We start from the raw sequence: 22,915 nt of genomic DNA, 5'->3' as shown, positions 1-22,915 counted from the left end.
GCATCCTCCTCTGTGCAAATATGAATCTGACGAATGAAGAGTTTTCCCTTGGTGTTCATTAATGTCAATTTTAACAGAGCTCTTAGGTGTCACACTTGCTCAAACGTGACCTTAATGTCAAAGGCAGTCACTCAGATCCTATCTGTAATTTTGGCTCTGGTCCACATTTGGACAAAGACTTCGATGAAGTGTGGAGTTTCATTGTTCTGATGAAACTAAGTCTGGGATTCAGTGAAGACATAAGAGATGTGGGACTGGAACCTTGAGCAAAAAACAGACTACTGGAGAAACTCAGGATCGAGCAGAATCTGATCCAGGGTTTTGACCTGAAATGTTGCCTGCCCTTTGCCTCCACAGATCCTGCCTGACCCACTGCATTCCTCCAGCAGTTTGTTTTTCTGCTTGGAGATTCAGTCAGCTCTTTATTGGAATGTTAAGGTCCGTTTGTTATCGACCGAGAATAGATGGATATTACGGTGATTAGATCTGTCCTACTTTGTCAGGACATTTCACACCTGAGTTACTTTCATTGTTGTTAAGTGGACACCAGTGTTGTTCCTTCACACCACCCCCCTCCCCCACCCCAGAACAGCCTGGCTGAAGATTGTATTAGTTCCGGAGTACTGGACTTCAATACTACAGCTGATGTGTTGTCTAGTCTCATAGACTTTACATAGCCAGTGCTGATGCCTTTTTCCTGACAACTCATTGAGTGATTCAAGTTGGCTGAAGGTTGGCTTCTGTTTTGGTTGGGATCTCAGAAAGAAGATATGACAGAGCTCTTTGATTTCACACTTAGTCAAATGTTGCCATAACATCATGGGTAGGCCATCTCCACACTCTGACTACCCTAGTGTTACCGCACCTTCATGGTACCAGGAGAGAAATAAAATCCTGCAGATTTATCTACTACTCATCCATGTCCTTCTAGCACATGACCAGCTCCCCCAGTGCTATCAGCACCACATAATCTTTGACCACAGAGGCTCATTCTGATTTCCAGTTGTGGAACCTTTACACACACTTGAATGATCTGGTAAAGTAAAGGAAGACAATCTCAATAGCTTAAAATAAATTTTAAGCTGGGGAACTCACCTGTCCAATCGGACAAGCTCGTGGGCTCCTGCAATAAAAATAAAATCAGGTAAGTAAATGCCGAGTTTTTCCAAATTCAATAGAAATAACAATGTCAATATTTTACAGCTATGTTGCATGTACAGTATGGTAGTGGATCATTTAACACGTGACCGCATAGAAAGATGTAGGTTCCATGAAAAGCCTCTTCGCACCGTCTGTATCTAATGCAATCTTCCACATCTCCGTGTTAGCTTACATGATTTTCCCTTCCAAGCATCGTGCATGGTTAAGGGTTTGTTGTATCTGTACTAGCGTGGCTGCGTCACGGAGTGGCGTGAAGGAGAAGGAGTAGGAAAGTGCAGTCTGATATCTGATTAAGATCAGCAGTAGCTGGAACTTCTGAAATTCTTTTGTCAAACCCTGATTTTCCTGGTGGGGAACATCACCTTTAAATTATGCTGACGATGTTCGACTTTCTCTGACAATCAAACCACAAGCTCTGGTGGTTTGATTCTAAGTTGACACTGCGGAATAAGATTGTGGAGGTGCGGCCCTACAAAATGAGTTTTGTTCCACAGCTTCTACTTGAAGACATGAGGAGTAGCAGCAGGGGATGCCCTCCTCACTGATTCTTTGAGTCAGCTCTCCAATTTAACAAGGGAAAATGTTTATCGCAGCAGCTTCCTAACTGGTCCCCATAACCCCTCATGACCTGATCATCAAAAATCTATCAGACAGGCCTCTTTATTGACTACCCCTGTGACAAGGGCATAGAACAAACTCTGTCTTAAATAGCAGATTCATCTACCTAAGGCTATGCTCCCTTGTTCTATGTTCTAAAGAGTGTGGAAGCAGTCTGTTAGCACTGCCTTGTTAATCCCGCCAAGATTTCTTCCATTTGGAATACCTCACTTTTTTGTCCATTTCATTGGTTTGATCCCTCTCAACTCGATGTCTCCTCAACCTTCTTCCCAGTGAATAGGCTATTTGGTTGGCTAATTTAGGTGTAAGTGTAACAGGCAGTGCATGAGGTCTTGCAAGGTGAGACCAGCAATGCATCAGTTATTGCGGGACAAAAAAATCTGCTAATGCATGAGACATTGCAGGTGAGGCTGGCCACGTGCGAAGGTTGAGTGTGAGAATGCTTTTTCATTATGGGGCGAGTCTGAGATTGCTGCTTCATTATTGGGTGGGCCTGCAACTGTCAGTCTCGGCAGAGGATGTGAGGGGAAGTAATTAGTTGTTGCAGGCTGCACCTGGCAATGACTCAGACACAGGGAGCCAAATCGGAATGTGTGATTGTTGTGGCCAGGTACATCTGGATGCGTATCACGCTTGGTGGGGTATCTGTGTTGCAGGGTGAGTCTGAAAAGGTGCAAGTCATGCCAGGGTGAGGTCTGATAGTCCTCTGTGGATTATCTTTGAGACAGTGTCATTAATACAAAAAAAAATCCTACATCCTTGTATATACTTAGCAAAGTTGCTATGCTCAAGAACTGATTTTTATATTGTTGCTTTGTAATTTTTTTAAATTACTGCTATTTGGAATTGGTGTTCGTGCTATATGTCAGCTGTTCAGAGCAGTGAACTTCTGAGCTCTACTGTTTTCAACATGGCGCTAACCGCATGCTTGAGTTGGTCTCTTACTTACTTCTGCTGACCGTCTCCTTCCTTTGTTTGTATATGAGCAACAGAATCAAGGGGAGCGACAAGATGGTGATCACACATCCCATTGTGGCCAAGGCGATAGCTGTGTTGGCTATGGTGATAAGCAAAAGGCAAATGATTATTCAGTGTGTTTATGTACTATATCTGAGCTATCTGAACTGTATTGAACTGATTTACAGCATCATAGAATGAAGCAAACAAGACATCTCCAGAACAACAGGAATTCTGCAGATGCTGGAAATTCAAGCAACACACATCAAAGTTGCTGGTGAACGCGGCAGGCCAGGCAGCATCTGTAGGAAGAGGTACAGTCGACGTTTCAGGCCGAGACCCTTCGTCAGGACTAACTGAAGGAAGAGCTAGTAAGAGATTTGAAAGTGGGAGGGGGAGGGGGAGATGCAAAATGATAGGAGAAGACAGGAGGGGGAGGGATGGAGCCAAGAGCTGGACAGGTGATAGGCAAAAGGGGATACGAGAGGATCATGGGACAGGAGGCCCAGGGAGAAAGACAAGGGGGGGGGACCCAGAGGATGGGCAAGAGGTATATTCAGAGGGACAGAGGGAGAAAAAGGAGAGAGAGAGAAAAAATGTGTGTATAAAAATAAATAACGGATGGGGTACGAGGGGGAGGTGGGGCATTAGCGGAAGTTGGAGAAGTCAATGTTCATGCCATCAGGTTGGAGGCTACCCAGACGGAATATAAGGTGTTGTTCCTCCAACCTGAGTGTGGCTTCATCTTTACAGTAGAGGAGATCGTGGATAGACATCTCCAGTCCTGTTCACTGTTGTTTAATAAATATTTCTGCTTCAAATATCTATGGAATTTTATCTGAAAGATGCTAATATTTGCAATCACATTAACAGAATCAGAACCATGTTTAATATTACTGGCACATGTAGTGAAATTTGTTAACTTGTAGCAACAGTACAATGCAATACATGATAAGTATAGAAAAAACTGAATTGCAGTAAGCATATGTATATATTAAATAGTTAAATCAGTAGTGCAAATAAAAAATGTAGTGAGGTTGTGTTCATGGGTTCAATGTTCAATTTATGAACTGGATGGCAGAGGGAAAGAATTTATTCCTGAATCACTGAGTGTGTGCCTTCAGGCTTCTGTACCTCCTTCCTGATGTAACAATGAGAAGAGGGCATGTCCTGGGTGGTGGGGCTTATTAATGATGGGCACCGCCTTTCAGAGGCACCGCTCCTTGAAGATGCCTTGGATACTATGGAGGCTAGTACTCATAATGGTACTTCACCATGATGGTACCCATGATGGAATTCAGTGGACAATTCATATACCTTTCATAACACAACCCATGGTTCAGAGTAGGTAGACTAAAGAGGCTTCCTCTGACTTGCCTTTTTTTTGCACTACAATCTTTGTGCCATTTCTATTTATTATTACCACATACTTTGTCCTGGTGAGCTTCAAACAAATGAGGAATTTCATTGCACTTTGGTGTACACTTGGTGGCCACTTTGTTAGGTACACCTGAACACCTCGTTAATGCAAATATGTAATCAGCCAATCATGTGGCAGCAACTCAATAATAGCATGCAGGCACGGTCAACAGGTTCAGTTGTTGTTCAGACTAAACATCAGAATGTGGAAGAAATGTGACCTAAGTGACTTTGGCAGTGGAATGATTGCTGGTACCAGGTGGGGTGATTTGAGTATCTCAGAAACTGCTGATCTCCTGGGTTTTTCACATGTAACAGTCTCCAGAGCTTATACCAAATGGTGTGAAAAACAAAAAAAAAACATCCAGTGAATTACAGTCCTGTGGGTGAGAACGCCTTGCTAATGAGAGAGGTCAAAGGAGAATGGCCAGATTGGTTCAAGCTGACAGGAAGGCAACAGTACCATGCATAACAACAGTGGTGTGCAGAAGGCACAAGAATGCACAAGATTTTGAACCTTGAAGTGGATGGGCTACAGCAGCAAAAGACCATGAACATACATTCAGTAGCCACTTACCTATAAAGGGGCTACTGAAACAACAGGAATTCTGCAGATGCTGGAAATTCAAGCAACATACATCAAAGTTGCTGGTGAACGCAGCAGGCCAAGCAGCATCTATAGGAAGAGGCGCAGTCGACGTTTCAGGCCGAGACCCTTCGTCAGGACTACTGGATGAATGTCTCTTTCACAGCACAACCCATTGTTCAGAATAGGTAGATTAAAGAGAGCTCCCACCGACTTGCCTTTTTTAGCACTACAATCTGTGCCACTTTGTATTGCACTCTGTATTTATTATTACCATATGCATTATCTACGTGAGCTTCATGTAAATACAGGATTTCAGTCCACTCTGGTGTAGGTGACAATAAATCAAATCTAATCCTTTGGGCTGGATTTTGATCATGTGATAGTTTGTCAACAGCAATTTAAACCCAGAGTGTGTAATGCAATTGTTACAGATACAGTGGTCATGATGTAGAAAGGATATAATTTGCTGTGTTGAATTACATGGTGAGAAGAGTGTGCACATCATGTTTATTGACTTAATTGTCAGTTTTATCGAATTATTCCAAAGACAAAGTAATTTGTCCTCAATCGCTTGCATTAAATCCATGACCAAAGTCAAGGTTGAATTTATTGCCATATGCATAAGTACACGTATATGCAACTGTGATGGATAAACCTACTGGCAACAGCATCACAGCTGCAAAGTAATACAGTATTTGAAAATCCCTATCTGAGATCTTCCCTGATTATTGATGTGCAAGTATTTAATCTAATTTAATTATAGAATTTCCAGGATGAATCAGGTTCCCCACTTGTGGTTGTTATTCCAACGAGAGGGTATAGGGTCAGAAGCTTGTCTAAGGGTGAAATGTTTGTAGGTGCTTTGGTTTGAACTGCAGCAGGTCACGTCAAGAGTTCTCGCTCTGTCTCAGAGACTTGAATCTATACTCTGCTTAAGCAGGGAAACATTAGAGCTTGGATGGAGATGTTTTAAACTAAGATGGGTCTAGTTACCAATGAAGAAAAACCGTGGCTGAAAAGTTAACGATCGATGCACACATACTAAAAATATATTTCTCACAGTTCTCTGCCCAGGAACAAGGTGGAAATCATTTTTAGAAGGAGGGAGATTAAGTTGTATGGATAACGGGAAAGAATGGCATTTAGGAATTGAGTAGATTTGTCTTTGAAATAGCAAATATACACTCAATGGACTGAATGGCCTTATCTTTTGCAGAGATGTTCTACAGATCTTTCTAAATAAACTGATAGCAAGTTGAGTTGGTTGGGCAATATTGAGGATCTAGGTTTCCTTGGCAGGTGTATTGGACTTCACCTTTGTTTGGGGGTGGTCTCATCAATGGACAACGGTGATGGTCCCCAGAAATGAAGATGCAATGCCAAGAGGTTTGCATGGAATAAGCCAAGCAACCATCTGCCTGAACTGTGGAGGAATGGAGTCACGATATGTGGTGTAGTCAGTGGTGTCAGAGATTTAGAGAGATCATGAAAATGAGTTGTCACAAATGCATGGAGAAATATCTTACCTTCTGAATCAGATGTTCCAGTAGCATCTTCAAAAGTACACTTTTGATTGATGGCTTGAGTTCCATTTGCTGTAAAATGTGAAAATATTTGGTTTACACAGAACAATACAGTTCAGGAACAGGCCCTTTGGATAACCTTGTCTGTGCTGAACACAATGCCACACTAAATTAAATCTCTTCTGCCTGCACAAGATACATATCCCTCTATTCCCTACATATTCATGCATGTATCTAAAAACCTCTTAAACACCACTATTGTATCTGCTTCCAAAACTACCCCTGGAAGCCTCTTCCAGACACATTCCACTCACTGTGTTAAAGAAATTGCCCAATGTATCCCCCTTAAACTCCTCCACCCCTTCTCATATTTGATCTTGATAAATATTCAGAAGACCATAAGATATAAGAGCAGAATTAAGCCGTTTTGGCCATCAAGTCTGCTCCACCATTAGTTCATAGCTGATTTCAAGATAGCTAAACGCCTTTTCTAGTACACAAGTGTAAAGGAGACAGAATAATTGTTTCTCTGGATCTGAAAGATGCAATTTCCAACTCCTCTGATTTAACAGCCAAGAGCCAGTTTAGCTTTCTGTGCAGCCTTGCTGCTGCCTTTGGGTTTATCATATACACTAGTTGTCTGCAGATTTCCTGTAAGAGTGACTTCAGGTGCAAATGAGGTGTTGCATGTTTCAACATTAATTCTGCAATTGGATTTTAAATATACCAGCTTTTGAACTTCCTATGTAGTACTTGGGAGTTTTGGTCTAAATTGCATGCTCAAATCTCTCAATTTGTGACATTTCTTGTCAAAGCTGCCAACTGAGTCATTGGTGAATCTGTGGAATTCATTGTCACATTTGTCTATGGATATATGTCTTTGGATATATTTAAAGCAGAGTTTGATAGGTTCTTCATTAGTAAAAGCGTCAAAATTTACAGGGAGAAGGCAGAAGAATGGTGTAGAGAGGGAAACTATGTATTTATATTTATTGTGTGTTTGTTTATTGTGTTCTTCTTGTGCTGTATTGGATCCAGAGTAACAATTATTTTGTCTCCTTTACACTTGTGTACTGGAAATGGCATTTAGCTATCCTGAAATCAGCTATGATCTAATGATGGAGCAGACTTGATGGCCAAAACGGCTTAATTCTGCTCTTATATCTTACGGTCTTCTGAATATTTATCAAGATTAAAGATTCAAATTTATTTATCTTGTCTACATCAAAATATAGAGTGAAATGCTTCATTTGCATTAACAATCAGCACACTCGGGGGGGGGGCGGTTGCTGGGGCTCTTATGTGTCTCCACATATTCTGGTACCAACATTGGTATGCCTACAATGCTCGGCAGAACAACACAGAACACAACAGGGCAAGCAACAAAACAGCAACAGAAGCCTCATCCCTACTATCTAGCATCCACCCATGCACACGAGTCCTCTAACCACAGCGGACTCAGACATGGGCTCGAGCTCACAGACATTGGGCAACGACTTCCCCAGCAAACTCAGAACTGAAAAAAATGATTAAATCTGAGCCATGGCCTCAACAGAAATGGCAGCTCAGCACCATCTTGATTCCTGTCATTTCAAATGCTTGTACCCAACCCTAACCTTTATACTCTGCCTGTATTGTGTTTCTGTACAATGATTCATCAAGGGAGGGAACTATTAGCAATGGTGCACAGTTTGTGACACACACTCATCTATTTTTTTTTGTTTTAGAGATACAGTGTGGAAGAGCCCCTTCCGGCTCAATGAGCCATAGCAACCCACCTATTTAACCCTAGCCTAATCACAGGACAATTTGCAATGACCAATTAACCTACTAACCAGTGCGTCTTTGGAAATGGGAGGGGACCACAGCACCCAGAGGAAACCCATGCATTTCACAGGGAGGACCTACAAACTCCTTACAGACGGCATTGAAATTGATTTCGTGGGCCGATTGGTGGCGCAATGACGTCAGCGCCGGACCCTGGAACGGAGGTTCCCAGGTTCGAATCCAGTCGGGTCCACTCCCGAGTACACCTCCCATCCGGGCCAGGTTGAGTGTCGAGATTGCAACTCAACCTCATAAAATAAAGGGAAAAATACTGCGAAAATGTGTGGGGAGTGGCGCGCCACACAGTCTCTCTCTCTCTCTCGCTCTGTGCCTTGTAAAAGCATGAAAAAGACATCATCACGCACACGCACGGACACACACGCAGACACACATGCCAAAAAAAAAAGAAATTGATTTCATTGCGCTAATCACTATGCTACCATGGTGCCGAATCTCTTCCCGGTTGCTGCCACATTCACATGTACTGCAAAATGTCTGAGACATAGGATTGTGTTTAATGAACCACGCGCACCAGGAGATATTTTAGTAATGACCTGGCTAGACAAAAGATTTCCATTTCAATAACACCTGTATTTCAGCAAGTCCCAAAGCACTTTACTGGTAATGAAGAGGTTTTGAAATGGTCCATGTAGAAAATACAGTGGCCAATTAGCATCAAGCAATCTCACCACAAACTGCATTATCTTAAGGGACAAATGATCTTCTTTGGTGCTGTTCATTGAGTAATGAATATTGGGCAAGACTGTAAGGATAAACAAAATAGATCCATGGAGGATATTTAAACCCAAAGGCAGATGGGAACTATGGTAAAATATTAACATACAAATTAGGAACAGTAGTAGGCCAATCAGCTCCTTGATCCTTCCCTAGCATATAATAAGGTTGCAGCTGATCTGATTGCAATTACAACTCCAAGTCCCCATCTACTCACTGCAACCTTTCACCCCCACCCCAGTTTATCAAGGATCTGTATAATTCACCTTAAATGCGTTGGAGTCATTTAAGTCCACCTGAACTGGCATGCATGGTTTTGGTCTAATGTCTCATCCGAAAGAAGGTATCGGCAGTAGTATAGCACTCCCTCATTACTCTCCTGGAGACTGAGTCAGTGCCTCTGTGCTCAAGTCTCTGCAGTGGGTCTTGAAACTGGAGCCTCCTATGTCGGAGGCATGAGAAACACACAGCTAACCTAGAAAGGCTATTGAATTTACAGTTCACCAAGAAATATTAATTGTACATCATTAAGGTGCACGATTTTCCCCTCACCTATCTCAGGCCTGTGTTGTAACTCATTTAACAAAAATAGCCTCAATTGTTTTATGCCTCCTCTTTCTTTCCAGGTATTGATGGCTCTTTGTGTGAAGATCTATTTCCTGATGTCCATCAGGTCTCAACTGTTTATTTGGTTGAACTTTGACACCCGGGTTCATTGTTTCATATCTATATAGTGTCTGACATGGTTCCATAAGATCCAAACAATGTCTTCAGAATTTCACTCCTGACCTCCAGTTATGCCGGCAGTGGAAGATTTATGTTAAATAGGAATGGGCAAAACTACAACATGCCAGCTCTTCAGCAATAATGCCAGATTCTAGTTTGAGGACGTATGCATGAACAAGCAATCAACCACTCTGCTATATTTTTCATGGTACCCAAATTAATACTTTGAATTACCTTTAGTCTTTGCTAATCTTATAAGAATCTAGACTCAAGTGTTGCTTGCAACTCCTCCATGTGTCATATTAGATTAAAGTTCTAGTGGTTAAAAATATAAACCTTAAGAAAGTGCCTGCTGCAAGTGACACGGTTCTCAGGCCACATTCTTGAGGTACTCGCTTTATAACTTCTGCAGGTTATTCAATATTCATTGCTTTGTTTAACTCAATATTTAGTGTCTACGGATATCAGGGGAATGAAGTTGATAGGTAATATGTCCATCAGGAAATCTTGGCCAGTTAGCAAAGCTGATAATGGTGACTGATGTAGAGATTCTTCAGCACTAAGTCATGTCATACAGGTGGGAATGTTAATCTTTGTAAGATCTGGCATATTAAATAAAAACTAGTGGGAGTCTTGCACTTTATTTACCTGAAATACTGGACCTATACTGAAATCTGAAGACTGAGTTTACCAGATGCATACTGCCAGTGACTGTGGAACAAAATCACTTGAAATTCAAACCAACAATGAAATAAATCTCGAATGAGCCACTATCAAGTTATTCAGAAATCCTAATAGCTTGGCATCTGTCTCATAAAGTGTTGTTTCTAATATCATTCAGGTCCTATTTTCTTGCTCACGAAACTTAACAGGTTCTGATTCCCACTCATTCTTTCAGCTCAGCAGGATCCCATTTCCATGTCCCCTTTTAAACTTATCAGGTTCACTGGCCAATTTATGATACTGTTGTGTAGTGGAGTCTCATAGAATCCAACAGTCCATAAAATACCCCAGCTACCACCACCTGAGCATGGCAGATTGATGGCGTTGTACCCAGCTGAATGATTAGAGGAATGGGGGGGGGGGTTGGTGGGGAGGCTGAAGGATTCAGACTGTCTTGGGGTGAAAGGACTGTGTATGGGCATGGGGGTGGGTGGGGGGGGGTAGGGGCTCTGTTTTGCTTTGTTGCTTGTGTTCTGCCAAGCATTGTGGTGCTGGAATGTGTGGTGACACTTGTGGGCTGTCCCCAGCACATCCATGTGTATGATGGTTGTTAACACTTTTCAATATACATGTGATGTTGTTATTGCTGTTCCTTTTCTTGCCTTGTGGTGCATCGGGCAACATTTTTTGCCATTTCCATAGCATTTGACTGTTTTTTTATGGGGCCGAGTTTCTAGCTCGACACTCAACCCAGCACAGGCGTGCAAGGAGCCGGCCAGATTCGAACTCAGGACCATTCGCCTCGAGGTCAGGTGCTGATGCTACTATACCACCAGCTGGCTATTATACATGTGATACATAAACTCTAATCTAGAATCTTGAAACTTAAATGGCTGAGTGATTTCCTCCCTGTTCCTCTGATCCCGTGTGGTTATTTTCCCTACGTTTTTGATATTGTTTCCCTTGAAATCCATCAGTCCAACATGAGCATCTGTGCCTCAGTCTGGAATTTCTAAACCTCTCCAACCCGCTCTCTTGAAACACCATCGCCTTATCCATGTTTATGCTCATTTGTTCTAAATAGAGGCATATACCAAATTTTGTTTGATAAACCTCATACTTTGCCGGTGACTGTGTATCAAGTGAAACATTACTGTACGCAGATGCCGAGAAACTGCTTTCTGAGGAGACCTACCACGTATAACCTTGAGCTCCATGGTCCCATGTACAGTTAACTCGATCCTTGGGTGTAGCTTGCTTTCTGGCGATCTGTGCAGTTCATGCACAACGCAGCAGTAAGTTCCCTGGTCCTCTGGTACCAATCTAGTCAGGGTGACCCAGAAGGTTCCCCTATGATCAGAATTCACGTAGACTCCATGTCCTTTATAATGAGTATGGTGGTCTTTGAAAGAAGTGTTACGGATATGAGCCTTCTCCGCGCATGTGTTATTCTTGCTGTGGCTGAAGTACCATAATTTGGCCAAGAAGTCATGCCTGTCCCTGAGATGTCCAGAGAGGCTGCATTTGAAGGTGACATTAAGTCCTTCTGGACACGTATACACTGTGTGATCACCTGATACCTTCAGCTCCATGGCCAGATCTGCAGAAAGTAAAAGCAAAGAAACGTAAAGATGTGCAATCTTGAGGTACATTTCACATCAAGAGGTCACAGGAAACTTTACCTTTAGTGAACCTTGAAAATTAAGATCAACTAAGATAAGTGCAACTGGAGCATTCTACTCGCTCTTGAGGACAACACTAGTATGTTGGTTGTCCTAGAAACAGTCTTTCATGGATTTGATTCCATAGACTCTTGATTCATTCATGAGGATATCCCAAAGAGTTTTATAACCTATTGTAAAAGTACTTGTAGTATGTATTCAGTGCAGTGTTATAGGCAACGCCACCAATTCTGCAAGAATGTAAAAATAACAATCTATGTGAGGTAGTGTGATCTACAAGTATTGAGATATTGTTTATTTCCTCTGTATTTGAACTTAATTGTCATGTAAATTTTTATCCACTCTCCCCTCTTGCCCCCCATACCTTATTCTCCCAGGCTTTGGCTTGATGTGTCACCCAGCACCTCTCACAGTGTGGATTCTTTCACAAGGTTTCACTGATGGTTGTTGAGCTCACAGTTTCTGGAGCAGGACTTGAACCCACGATATTCTGACTCAGAGATTGCAACAGCGCAATCCTGACTGCTAAGACAGTGCAGTACCCTCATTATTACCCATGTTGATATTAGCATGCATTCTGTGAGGTGGGCTCCCGAAAAGGAGGCCATATTTTGCATGTGATGATCAAATAGAAATTAGGTTATTGGGCTGGCAGTCCAAAAGCCAAGATTAATGGTCTTTTGATGTGTTAAAATCCCACCAGCATGGCTGGGGAATTTGAATTCACTTAATAACTTTGGAATAAAAGGTAATATTAATGGCCATGATTTTGAAGAGTCTAAGATGGTACTAGAAAGTGGCAACTCTTTGTGTGCAGCTCTAAATCATCAAATATATCCATTGTGGACTACTACAGCTGAAATCCAGTTTTTTATTGGAATTGCAAAGTCAGTCACACTTAATTATAATTTTTAGACAGAAGTTGGTTTTCTCAAGTTGTTTTGGTGATCACATAACCAAGTGGAGGGGGGTTGTTCACGTCCTCCAGTACTTTTATAGACCAGTGGATTAGCTATGCCAGATATTCTGCTGCCAGGACACATCTCTGTCCAAATCATAATTGTAAGTACAAGTAGAATTGATTAACTATTTATGTGCTTTTACATTCACAATGGCGCATAGAAGAAATGACTAACAGTCCTTGTCTGCCATTCCATGTCTCGTCTCCTGGGATACTTCCCTAAACTTCCCCCCAACAAATCTGGTGTGATAGATTCAAAACTACTTGTTTACAAATATAACCATGGTACTAAAAAGAAGCTGTGGTATTTTCAGAAGATGATTTAAATGTTGCAAGAGGCATGTTCTGTGCAATGAGGTATCTGAAACTCAAAGTAGTAAAACAAAGATACGAAGATAGCATGTTTTGTCCTAGAATGGGGTGACAGTAACCAAAGCCATCTGGCCCTCTGTGCCTGCACTAGTCCTTTGATTATGTCTCCAGTTAATTCTTTTGCCAGTCTTTTACCATTGCCCTGCATTTCATTTCCCTTTTCAACTATTTATCCAATTCCCCATTGGATGAGACTATTGTATCTATCTACAGCTCCCATTCATGCAGCACATACCAAACTTTACTGTGCAAAAAATAATTTACCACACACAACAGACCACTCAGCCCATTTGATCTATGCTATGTTACCCAGATCTTATTTTTCTAATCTCTTGAATCTAACTGCACTGAAACAGTAACTTGAGATCATCAACAAAATAATTGAATTGCATGTAGCTGAAGGGTGCTCTCATTTCCTCATCGCTTTGTGAAGTACACCCTGAAATGCAGTTAACAGGTGCCTTGTTTGCCTCTGCTCTGCTTCGCCAGCAGTTCACTTCTACCTTTAAAAATATCCTCATACTTTTGGTCAAATCTTCGTCCATCTGAGTAGAAACCAGCATAACCACAGGAAGAGGGGTGGTCCTCACACTGTCTACTAATAGTTAGCCCGTGCATGATGGTTAATGTTTGCATCTCTCTTGAACCTGTTGTCTAATGAACAGCAAATCATAAACACAAGAGTTTCTTCAGATGCCGCAAATCCAAGATAACACGCACACACAAAATGCTGGAGGAACTCAGCGGGTCAGACAGCATCAGTACTGATGAAGATCCTGGTGCACTTCATCAATCCTGATGAAGGGTCTCGGCCTGAAATGCTGACTCTTTATTCCTCTCCGTAGATGCTGCTTGACCTGCTGAGTTTCTCTAGCATTTTGTGTCTAATGAGCGGTTGCCCAGAGCAGTGAAACAATGCACCCCCATGTCGCACTTCATAATAGAAAAGAGCTCAAGCATACTTCTGCATCAGACAGGAAAGAATCTTGTTATTGACTTTCTCAAAATACAATCCAGCCAATAATGCTTTACTGTTTCTGGGGTGCAGGAGGTACTAAGTTTTAACTCTTTTAATGAATATAGGGCAGAATGACTCTTTAGCACATTGGTTGTTTGTCCACCTTTATGTGTAGCTTTTAATTGATGCTGTTGCATTTCTTTGTATCTACTGTGAATGCCTGCAAGACCGTTAATCTTGGGATACTACATAATGACATATACATACTTTGATAATAAATTTGCTTTGAACTTTGAACTCACCACAATCTGTTCCCATATGATTTTCCCATGTAGTTCCTGACTGAGGCTGCCCACAGCCTTTGAACAAAAGGAGATGCAACCATAGTTGTGCAGTTGGATATTAGTATGCTATATTAATAAATATTAGGATAACAGCTGGATGCATTAGCCTAAAATTTCCTTCCCAGAATGCTGCAGACAATACTGCCATGTTTGTTTAACCTAGGGTAGAGCAAACTTGTGCTGATTTTGGAGTCTGTTAACACCTAGCTGGAAATTTGACAACTTTCTGGCAGAATTTCTTGAAGGCAAGCAAGATTCTTTTATTGTAGAGGACCCAGAAATAATGCAACGCTCACTGATTTCCTTTGTCCTGAACTACAACTGTCCAGACCTGAGCAGCAACTCCACTCCTTTCACAGAACTATCAGATTTTTCAAATATTATTTTCCCTGACGCATTGTGCAGGCCATACCCTCTTCTTGCTACCACCATCAGATAGGAAGCAAAGAAGTCACGGGTGTCATCGCAGAGCAGTGTGTGGTTAAGTGCCTTGCTCAAGGACACAACACACTGCCTCAGCTGAGGTTCGAACTAGCGACCTTCAGATCACTAGACCGATGCCTTAACCACTTGGTTAACGCTGATCCCACACTACCAAGTTCGGAAACAGTTACTACCCTACAACACTTGACAAGAACCACAGATGATCTAATCATGTCTCATAGGGGTGGCATGGCAGCTTAGAGGATAGCGTAACACTACCACAGTGTCAGTGACCCCAGTTCAGTTCCACCACTGTCCTGTAAGGAGCTGGTACATTCTTTCCTTGACTGTGTAGGTTTCCTGCGTGCTCTGGTTTCATCCCACATTCCAAAGATGTAAGTGTTAGTAGATTAATTGGTCACACAGACATAATTGAAAGTTGTAGGCTCATTGGGCCAGAAGGGCACGTTACCCTGCTCGAGATTCAAGATCGTTTAATGTCATTTCCAGTACACAAGTGTAAAGGAGAATGAAATAATTGTTATACCAATTCTGATGCAATATATAAAAACCACACTAAGATAAAGAGCACAATCATTTGAAAAACAAATAAATATAAATATAGAATATAACTTATATACATAGATTGATTATATATACATGAAATGACTCCAGGACATAATGTGATTGACAGGAAGTGATGAAGTAATGGTGGTGGAGGGTGTGGTGGGGTGGGGTGGGTTAGTGGGTGGAGATGTTGATCAGCCTTATGTTTATGAAAAGTATCTCTAAATAAAAATAAAAACACATCCCCTGAAAGTAATGTCCTCCACCACACTGTATGGCTCTCTCAGAGCATCCCCTCCCCCCTTACAGTCGCTCTGCCTTCCCTCCTCTCGTCATTGCAGCATCCATTCAGCAAGCTGCAGTTCCAGTGCAAAACTATGGGGAGGTCGCTTCTATTGTACGCCCCTAGAAGGGCTGCCTCTACAAAGCTGTGCTGGCACCTGTGTGCTTTTGCAGCTAACCGCAGCCACCACGTACTCACCGCGCCAGTATGTGTGGATACTAGATCAGCCACTACAGCCACCCAAGGACGCACCAATGGACAACCCCTTAGGAGAACATCACACTCAGCTCAAGTGATTGCACAACTTAGATTTTGCAGTTGTTGACTCTGGTGGCACATGTAAAATCTTCATAATGCTGAAACACAACAGGACCACACTGCGTAAGAAGTGCAATGAAGATTACCATCTCAATGTTGTTTGTAAATCAGCATTAAGATGACACACATCACTATTGTAGTCCCAGTTAAAGGAGGAAAAGGCGGAGTTTCTAGGATGGATTCTTATCCATGTTAAACATTATGGAATAACACAGTAAAGTGTTGTCTATAAGTTAATACTTCACTTCTTAAGGTCATTTAGCACACAACATTGACAAAATAGTGAGTTTAGTGGAAATCCCTGTTATCCTGTCCTAATACATAGTCTCCTCATGATTCCATCTGGCTAATGCCCCTATTTTTGGCAACATTCATTCGATTTGACTGCTTTGTAGTGACAGGACGATTTATGCATTCTGCATCCAACACAATTCATATGTTCACTCCTCACCTCAGACTTGTGGTCACATAATCCAGGCTGTCACTTGCACGCAGCACACTGCACTAGGAGAAGTGTCAACTTTCAGCTAGGCTATTTAACTGAAAGTCTCATCTCTCCCTTGTGATAGTCTCGAGACGCTATTATCCTATAACCTCATTGCCACCATTTCTGCCTCACACTTTCTGACATAAACAGAACTTCCTTTTTGAAAATAGTAAAATCCAAATATCTGATCATTAGGTTGAAAAGGGCTAGTTGTGTGATAAGTGACTGCCTTGCTTCCTCGTGTAATGATAGCAGCTATACCTTGCATTTATTTATCAGATGCAAATGCTTGGTTGGGGGGGGGCGGTTGGAGAGGTTCCCTGAAGATTCAAGATTCGATATTGTTTAATGTAATCTTCAATACTAAAGTGTAAAGGAGAGCAAAATAATTGCTACTTCGGATCTGATGCAGCACAAAACACAATATGATAAAGAACACAATAATTAAAAAGCACAACATATATATAAATACATAAGATAGCTTATATACATAGATTGCATGTCCATAAAGTGACAGTAGGCACAGGAGTGTCTGTACATAAGGTGATTGACAGGAAATGATAAAGTAGTGGTGGTGGGTGATGTGGAGTGGTGAGTTAGTGGGTGGGGGTGTTGATCAGCCATCCTATTTGGGGAAAGTAACGGTTTTTGAGTCTGATCATCCTGGTGTGGATGCTACATAGCCTCCTTTCTGATGGGAGTAGGACCAAGAGTCCATGAGCAGAGTGGGTGAGATCCTTCACGATGTTACTGGCCCTTTTCCAGCACCTTTCTGTATAAATGTACTTCATAGCAAGTAGACTAGTGCTGGTGATGCATTGGGCAGTTTTGACTACTCTCTGTAGAGACTTCCTGTCCACTACAGTGCAGTTTCCATGCCATGCAGTGATGTAGTATGTTAGGATGCTCTCTACTGCACATCTGTAGAAGGGTGTGAGTGTCGATGTGCATAGTCCAGCTCTCAGAAAGCAGAGGCATTGGTGAGCTTTCCTGATTGTGTAGGATAGTTCTGGGACCGTGCAAGGTTGTGCAAGATGTGCACTCCCAGGATTTTGAAACTGCTCAGTTTCCACTGCTGTGCTGCCAACATAAAGATGAGCATGACATGCAAGCCGATGGTTCCTTCAGGGGAAAAATGTTAAATGGTCATAAGGCTCTATAAAAGGCAAAGTACCCCAGGAGCTGTAAATCTGAAATAAAACAGAAAATGCTGAAGATGTACAACAGTTCAGGCAGCATCTCTAGAGAGAGAAATAATGTTTTGGGTTGATGATCCTATAATTCATTTTAGCTAAAATGTGCTTACTTCATTGAATGGTGATATTGCTTCAAACCACTCAATGAAAAATTGTCAACCTGTAAAAGTAAGCCTGCTTCTATCTCCATGGATGCTGTCTGACCTGCTGACCAACTCCAGTTCTCTCTGCCTTTAGCTCCAAAGTGGTGCATCTGTTATTAATTGCCTTTTTTTTACATCAACCATCCTGATTTTGTTTCTGATAAAATATGTGTGCGTCAGGATGAACTAAACTTCAAACTCCTGAAGCTAGTGGGCTGCTGCTCCAGCTAGAGAAGCAAGGAAACAGATGGTCAGTATCAGATTGGAGCTAGGGCTGCACTTCATTTACTGTGATTCATTGTCTTGACTAAAGCCAGCCCTAGGCTCCCCTGGAACATACAGCTTTGGATTGTGACATCCTTTCCTGTAAGCTTTTAAACTATGTCCCCATACACTGCATAAACCCTTAGACTCTGATCCTAAATTTTCCTTCTCTCTCTTTCTGCCTAAAACAGATATTGCTGGCATTGTCACAGATGGGAGGTACTTGAATAAGGAGCTCAGTATTGTCATTCAAAAAGCAAGATATTTCACATGCTGGAAATTAAAAGAAGCAGAAAATGTAGGTCAGGCAGCATCTGTGGAGAGAGAAATAAGAGTTAATGACCTTTCATTAGAAGGCTCTTGAAAAGTCATTGACTAAAACCCTTTTTAGCATTTTCTCTCATCTGCATTGCAAGACATGAAGTGGTTAAATATGGTTAAGATTATTCATCATCGTTATCTACCGTGTCTATGACATGGGCAACTGTGGTCTCCTTGACCATGGTTGTTCATGTCAAATTTTTCTACAGAATTGGATTGCCATTGCCTTCTTCTGGGCAATGACTTTACAAGATGGGTGACCCCAGCCATTTTCAATAATACTCTTCAGAGATTGCCTGGCGTCAATGGTTGCATAACCAATACTTGTGCATCCACCACCTGCTCCCATGGCTTCACATGACCCTGATCGGGGTGGGAGGGGGTCTAAGCAGATACTGTATCTTGCCCAAAGGTAATCCGCTGGCTAGCACCTTACACCTCCTTTGGTAGAGACGTCTCCTCATCCCACCACCCATAAGCTTTTTAAGAAAGTTAAAGTATTGATTTTAACATCAGGACATGAATTTGAGTCTAGTACTTTGTTAAATAGGTAAGTTGATATTACTCACTTGATTTCTGATGACTCAGTTAAAATATAACTACAGTGGATTCCAGTTAATTAGGCCACTGGTTAGTTGGGGCTGCTGTTTATTTGGAACAACCCTTAAAGAACAAAAACAAATTTTAAAAAACTGCCAGGATTCCCTTCATTTATTTGGGATACTATGCCACTTAAGTGGTGCTGGAGACTTGCCAAACAGGTTCCAACTAGTGCCAGCATCGGTGGCCATTAGATGCTATACTGTGCTTGGTGGCAGATAAGTAGTAAGATAACCTAGAATTATTTTGCTCACTGTGGTTTCAAGCACTCAGACTTGAAGATGCCAGAAATGGCCAAGCGTGAGAAGGAAATGGCTTCACTACTTCAACAAGTTAGGACCTACGAAGAATTTGAAGGTATCAACAGTCACCTTAAATGTTAACTTTGGTCATCACCCTGGCACTCAGCTCTCACCTGTGGCTCCAAGTAGCTGTTTGCATGCAATAGAGGCCACACCCCAGTACGCCACTTCAATGGGTGGGGAAAACCAGGTGATGGTAGCCGGCGGGTCTCATACTCTGTTAAAATGGGGATATGCCTGTCCTAGCATGCAAAGTCATCTCCAGTGGACTAGGCAGATGAGATGTACAGTGAGATCTAATGGCTAAGAATTTGGGTCTGTCTGCAATGCTTCGTAGAGAGCAAAGAGCATGAAAAGGCACAGAAGAAGTCATGGTCATCCATTGCAACCAGGGAGGACCCCTGTCTTTAATGTCTACTCTAACCACTGGACCTCAGCTTCCGAGGTCGAAGAGTGGAACTGCCCTAGTGTAATGGCTTTTCCACTTTAAAAACTGTCCCACCCAGGTTTCCTGTCATCGTCTGATAAAACAGACAGCCAGCAGTAATATCAGTAGTGTTCTAATTTGTTCTGTATTTTGTTACTCAATTAAGCGACAGTTTGTCTTTTTTTATACCTTTTTAACTATTTTCTTGAAACTTTGGCTAATTGGGGCAGCTGCTTAATTGGGCTAAAATGTAGTGGTCCCGATGTGTCCCAATTAACTGGAATCCACCATAATTAATATTCTTCCCCATTTATATTAAACAGGCTAATGGCACCTTTAAAGAAACTGGCACATGAATGTCATTCAGCCATGTCCATTCCCAACATTTCCTTTGAGATTCACATAAACAGCTGCCTGCTGTGCAGTCTATTGCAGGACATCCATTAAACAGGAATGAGATGTTACAGCCAGCTATTTTGTTTTGGCAGCACTGACAAAGGGAGGAACGCTGGCAGCTCTAGTTGTTTTTCAAAGCAGCTGGGAAGAGTTTTTGGAGATATTTCCTGATTTGCCGTAGGACAGAGACATTTGGAAGATGAGTCAGCCATTCAGGCACTTCAGCCTCTGCTATCCAGTCAAGTCACAGCTCATCTCTGTCAACACTTCCCACACCATCTCCATATCCTTTAAAAAATGCCCATGAAATGTTCTCTGATCTCTTGCATCAAAGCAACAATTGATTTTCAACATCTGCTGGAGCTCTGCGTTTTCACTTTGTGCCTAAAAGTGCATTCTCTCTATCAGTCTTTACCAGCTGGTTCAGTGGAGCCACTAACCTATTTAGTGGGAGGGGAGAACTGAAAGGGAATGTGTGTGCTAAGGTGGAAGGCAGAAGAAAGTGAGTCGTTAAAGAGATGGTGCAAGATAACAAAGAATAGTGATGGGACAAGGAAGAAAAGTTGACCTTGGAGAAACGTAAATGGAAGTAACAGAATCATTTGAAACTGGCAGAAGAGTATTCTGTAGATACTGGAAATCTGTAATCTGAGGAAAGGTTGAGCAAGCTACGTCTTTTCTCTTTGGAGCAAAGGTAGATGAGAGGTGATAGAAGTGCATAAGATGATAAGAGGGATAAATAGGCCATAAGACAAAGGAGCAGAATTAGGCCATTCAGCCCATTGAGATTGATCTGCCATTCCATCATGGTCGATTTATTGTCCCTCTCAACCCCATTCTCCTGCTTTCTCCCATAACTTCTGACACCCTGACCCATCAAGAAACTATCAGTCCTGATGAAGGGTCTCGGCCTGAAACGTCAACTGTACTTCTTCCTAGAGATGCTGCCTGGCCTGCTGCATTCACCAGCAACTTTGATGTGTGTTGCTTGAATGTCCAGCATCTGCAGAATTCCTCATGTAAACTATCAGCTTCTGCTTTAAGTACACACAATGGCCTGGCCTCCACAGCTGTCTGTGATGATGAATTCTACTCATTCACTACCCACTGGCTAAAGAAATTCCAAACAGATGTGTCTCAGAATAGAATAGACAACCAGTGCCCTTTCCCCAGAGTGCCAATGGCTAATACAAGAAGATATTCTTGTAAGGTGAGTGGAAGAACGTATAGGAGGATGTCAGAAGTAGGTTTTCTACACAGAGAGTGGTAAGTGCATGGAACACACTGCCAGAGGTGGTGATAGAGGCAGATACACCAGGGACTTTTAAGGGACTCTTAGATAGGCAAATGGATGAAAGAAAAATGGAGGACTATGGGGGAAGGAAGGGCTAGATTGAATTTAAAGGCTGTAGAGTTGGCACAACATCGTGGGTTGAAGGGCCTGTTGTGTGCTGCACTGTATATGAAATGAAAATGAAAATGCTGGAAATACTCATGATCTAAATTTGCTAAACTTCAAACCAGGCAGGTGTAATGCCTCTTTGTAAAGCGAAGATGCTGCTCCTCCAGTCTACGTTAACCTTCATTGCTACAGTGTTAGTGGGACCCAGGACAGAAATTGGGTGTGCGAGGGAGTTGAAAGGATTATGCAAAACATTCACCAACTCTTAATTTGCTCTCCCCAAAGTGCAAGGGACTATTTTTACTATGATGTACGAAATACCATAACACAAAGTACCCAGGACATCTTCAGGGAGCAGTGTCTCAGAAATGCAACTTCCATTATTAAGGACCTCCAGCACCCAGGGACATGCACTTTTCTCACTGTTACCATCAGGTAGGAGGTACAGAAGCCTGAAGGCACACACTCAGTGATTCAGGAACAGCTTCTTCCCCTCTGCCATCTGATTCCTAAGTGGACATTGAACCCTTGGACACTAGTTTATTTTTTTTAATATATAATATTTCTGCTTTTTGCACGATTTTTAACCTATTCAATATACATATACTGTATAGAGTATACTGAATAAGATTTACTTATTGTTATTATTTATTTGTTCTATATTATGTATTGCATTGAACTGCTGCTACTAAATTAACAAATTTCACGTCACATGATAATAAACCCGATTCTGATTCTGACATCTCTTGTTCATCCAGAATTCTAAAATTTTTCTAAAGATTAGATTTATTTGTCACATGGATATCGAAACATTGAAATCTAAAGTGAAATGCATCATTTTGCATCAGTGACCAACACAGTCCAAAGATGTGCCGGGGGCAGCCTACTGGTATCACCATGCTTCCAGCATCAACATATCAACTCCAGGACTTAATAACCTTAACTTACGTGTCTTTGGAACGTGGGAGTAAAATGGAGCTGCTGGAGGAAGCCCTATAGTCGTGGGGAGAACATACAAACTCCTTGAGGACAGCAAAGAGATTTGCAACCCAATCTTATACCTGTTGTTGTAAGGCATTATTCTAACCACTAAACTACCATGCTGCCTTTATGCAACAAGCAAACTTTTAATGTAAATAAGCTCAAGCAGCAAATTTCATTTCAAGGGTTATCCAAAATCAGTGGGAAGAGATATTTTTAGTTTATTTATGTTCAGGGCAGTACAGTTATGATCTGATTAGCAACAACATT

At 41.9% G+C, this 22,915-nt stretch overlaps 2 protein-coding genes across 6 annotated transcripts in view; one reads left to right on the top strand and one right to left on the bottom strand.

Annotated features, from left to right (window-relative positions):
- The window catches only part of cdh23 (cadherin-related 23), a 1,160,360-nt gene that overhangs the window by 941,107 nt on the left and 196,338 nt on the right, over positions 1 to 22,915 (top strand). The window contains exon 37 of one of the 5 annotated variants that reach the window (XM_063070590.1): positions 20,355 to 22,699. The exons of 3 other annotated variants lie outside the window; for them this stretch is intronic. In XM_063070590.1, coding sequence (XP_062926660.1) covers positions 20,355 to 20,360 — 6 coding nt within the window. In that variant the 3' untranslated portion in view covers positions 20,361 to 22,699. Of the gene's footprint in view, positions 1 to 9,455; positions 10,606 to 20,354; positions 22,700 to 22,915 lie in introns of those variants that run through there. One more of the 5 variants, XM_063070589.1, reaches the window with a different exon arrangement.
- The window catches only part of vsir (V-set immunoregulatory receptor), a 69,287-nt gene that overhangs the window by 17,113 nt on the left and 29,259 nt on the right, over positions 1 to 22,915 (bottom strand). Inside the window, exons 2-5 of the mRNA XM_063070591.1 lie at positions 11,414 to 11,818; positions 6,271 to 6,339; positions 2,729 to 2,836; positions 1,096 to 1,123 (exon numbers count right to left, since the gene is read on the bottom strand). Coding sequence (XP_062926661.1) covers positions 1,096 to 1,123; positions 2,729 to 2,836; positions 6,271 to 6,339; positions 11,414 to 11,818 — 610 coding nt within the window. The remainder of the gene's footprint in view (positions 1 to 1,095; positions 1,124 to 2,728; positions 2,837 to 6,270; positions 6,340 to 11,413; positions 11,819 to 22,915) is intronic.

The sequence above is a fragment of the Mobula hypostoma genome, chromosome 18 (assembly GCF_963921235.1).
Source record: "Mobula hypostoma chromosome 18, sMobHyp1.1, whole genome shotgun sequence".
NCBI lineage: Eukaryota > Metazoa > Chordata > Chondrichthyes > Myliobatiformes > Myliobatidae > Mobula > Mobula hypostoma.
The sequence above is the reverse complement of the archived record's forward strand: the minus strand, read 5'-3'. Positions and strand labels throughout refer to the sequence as shown.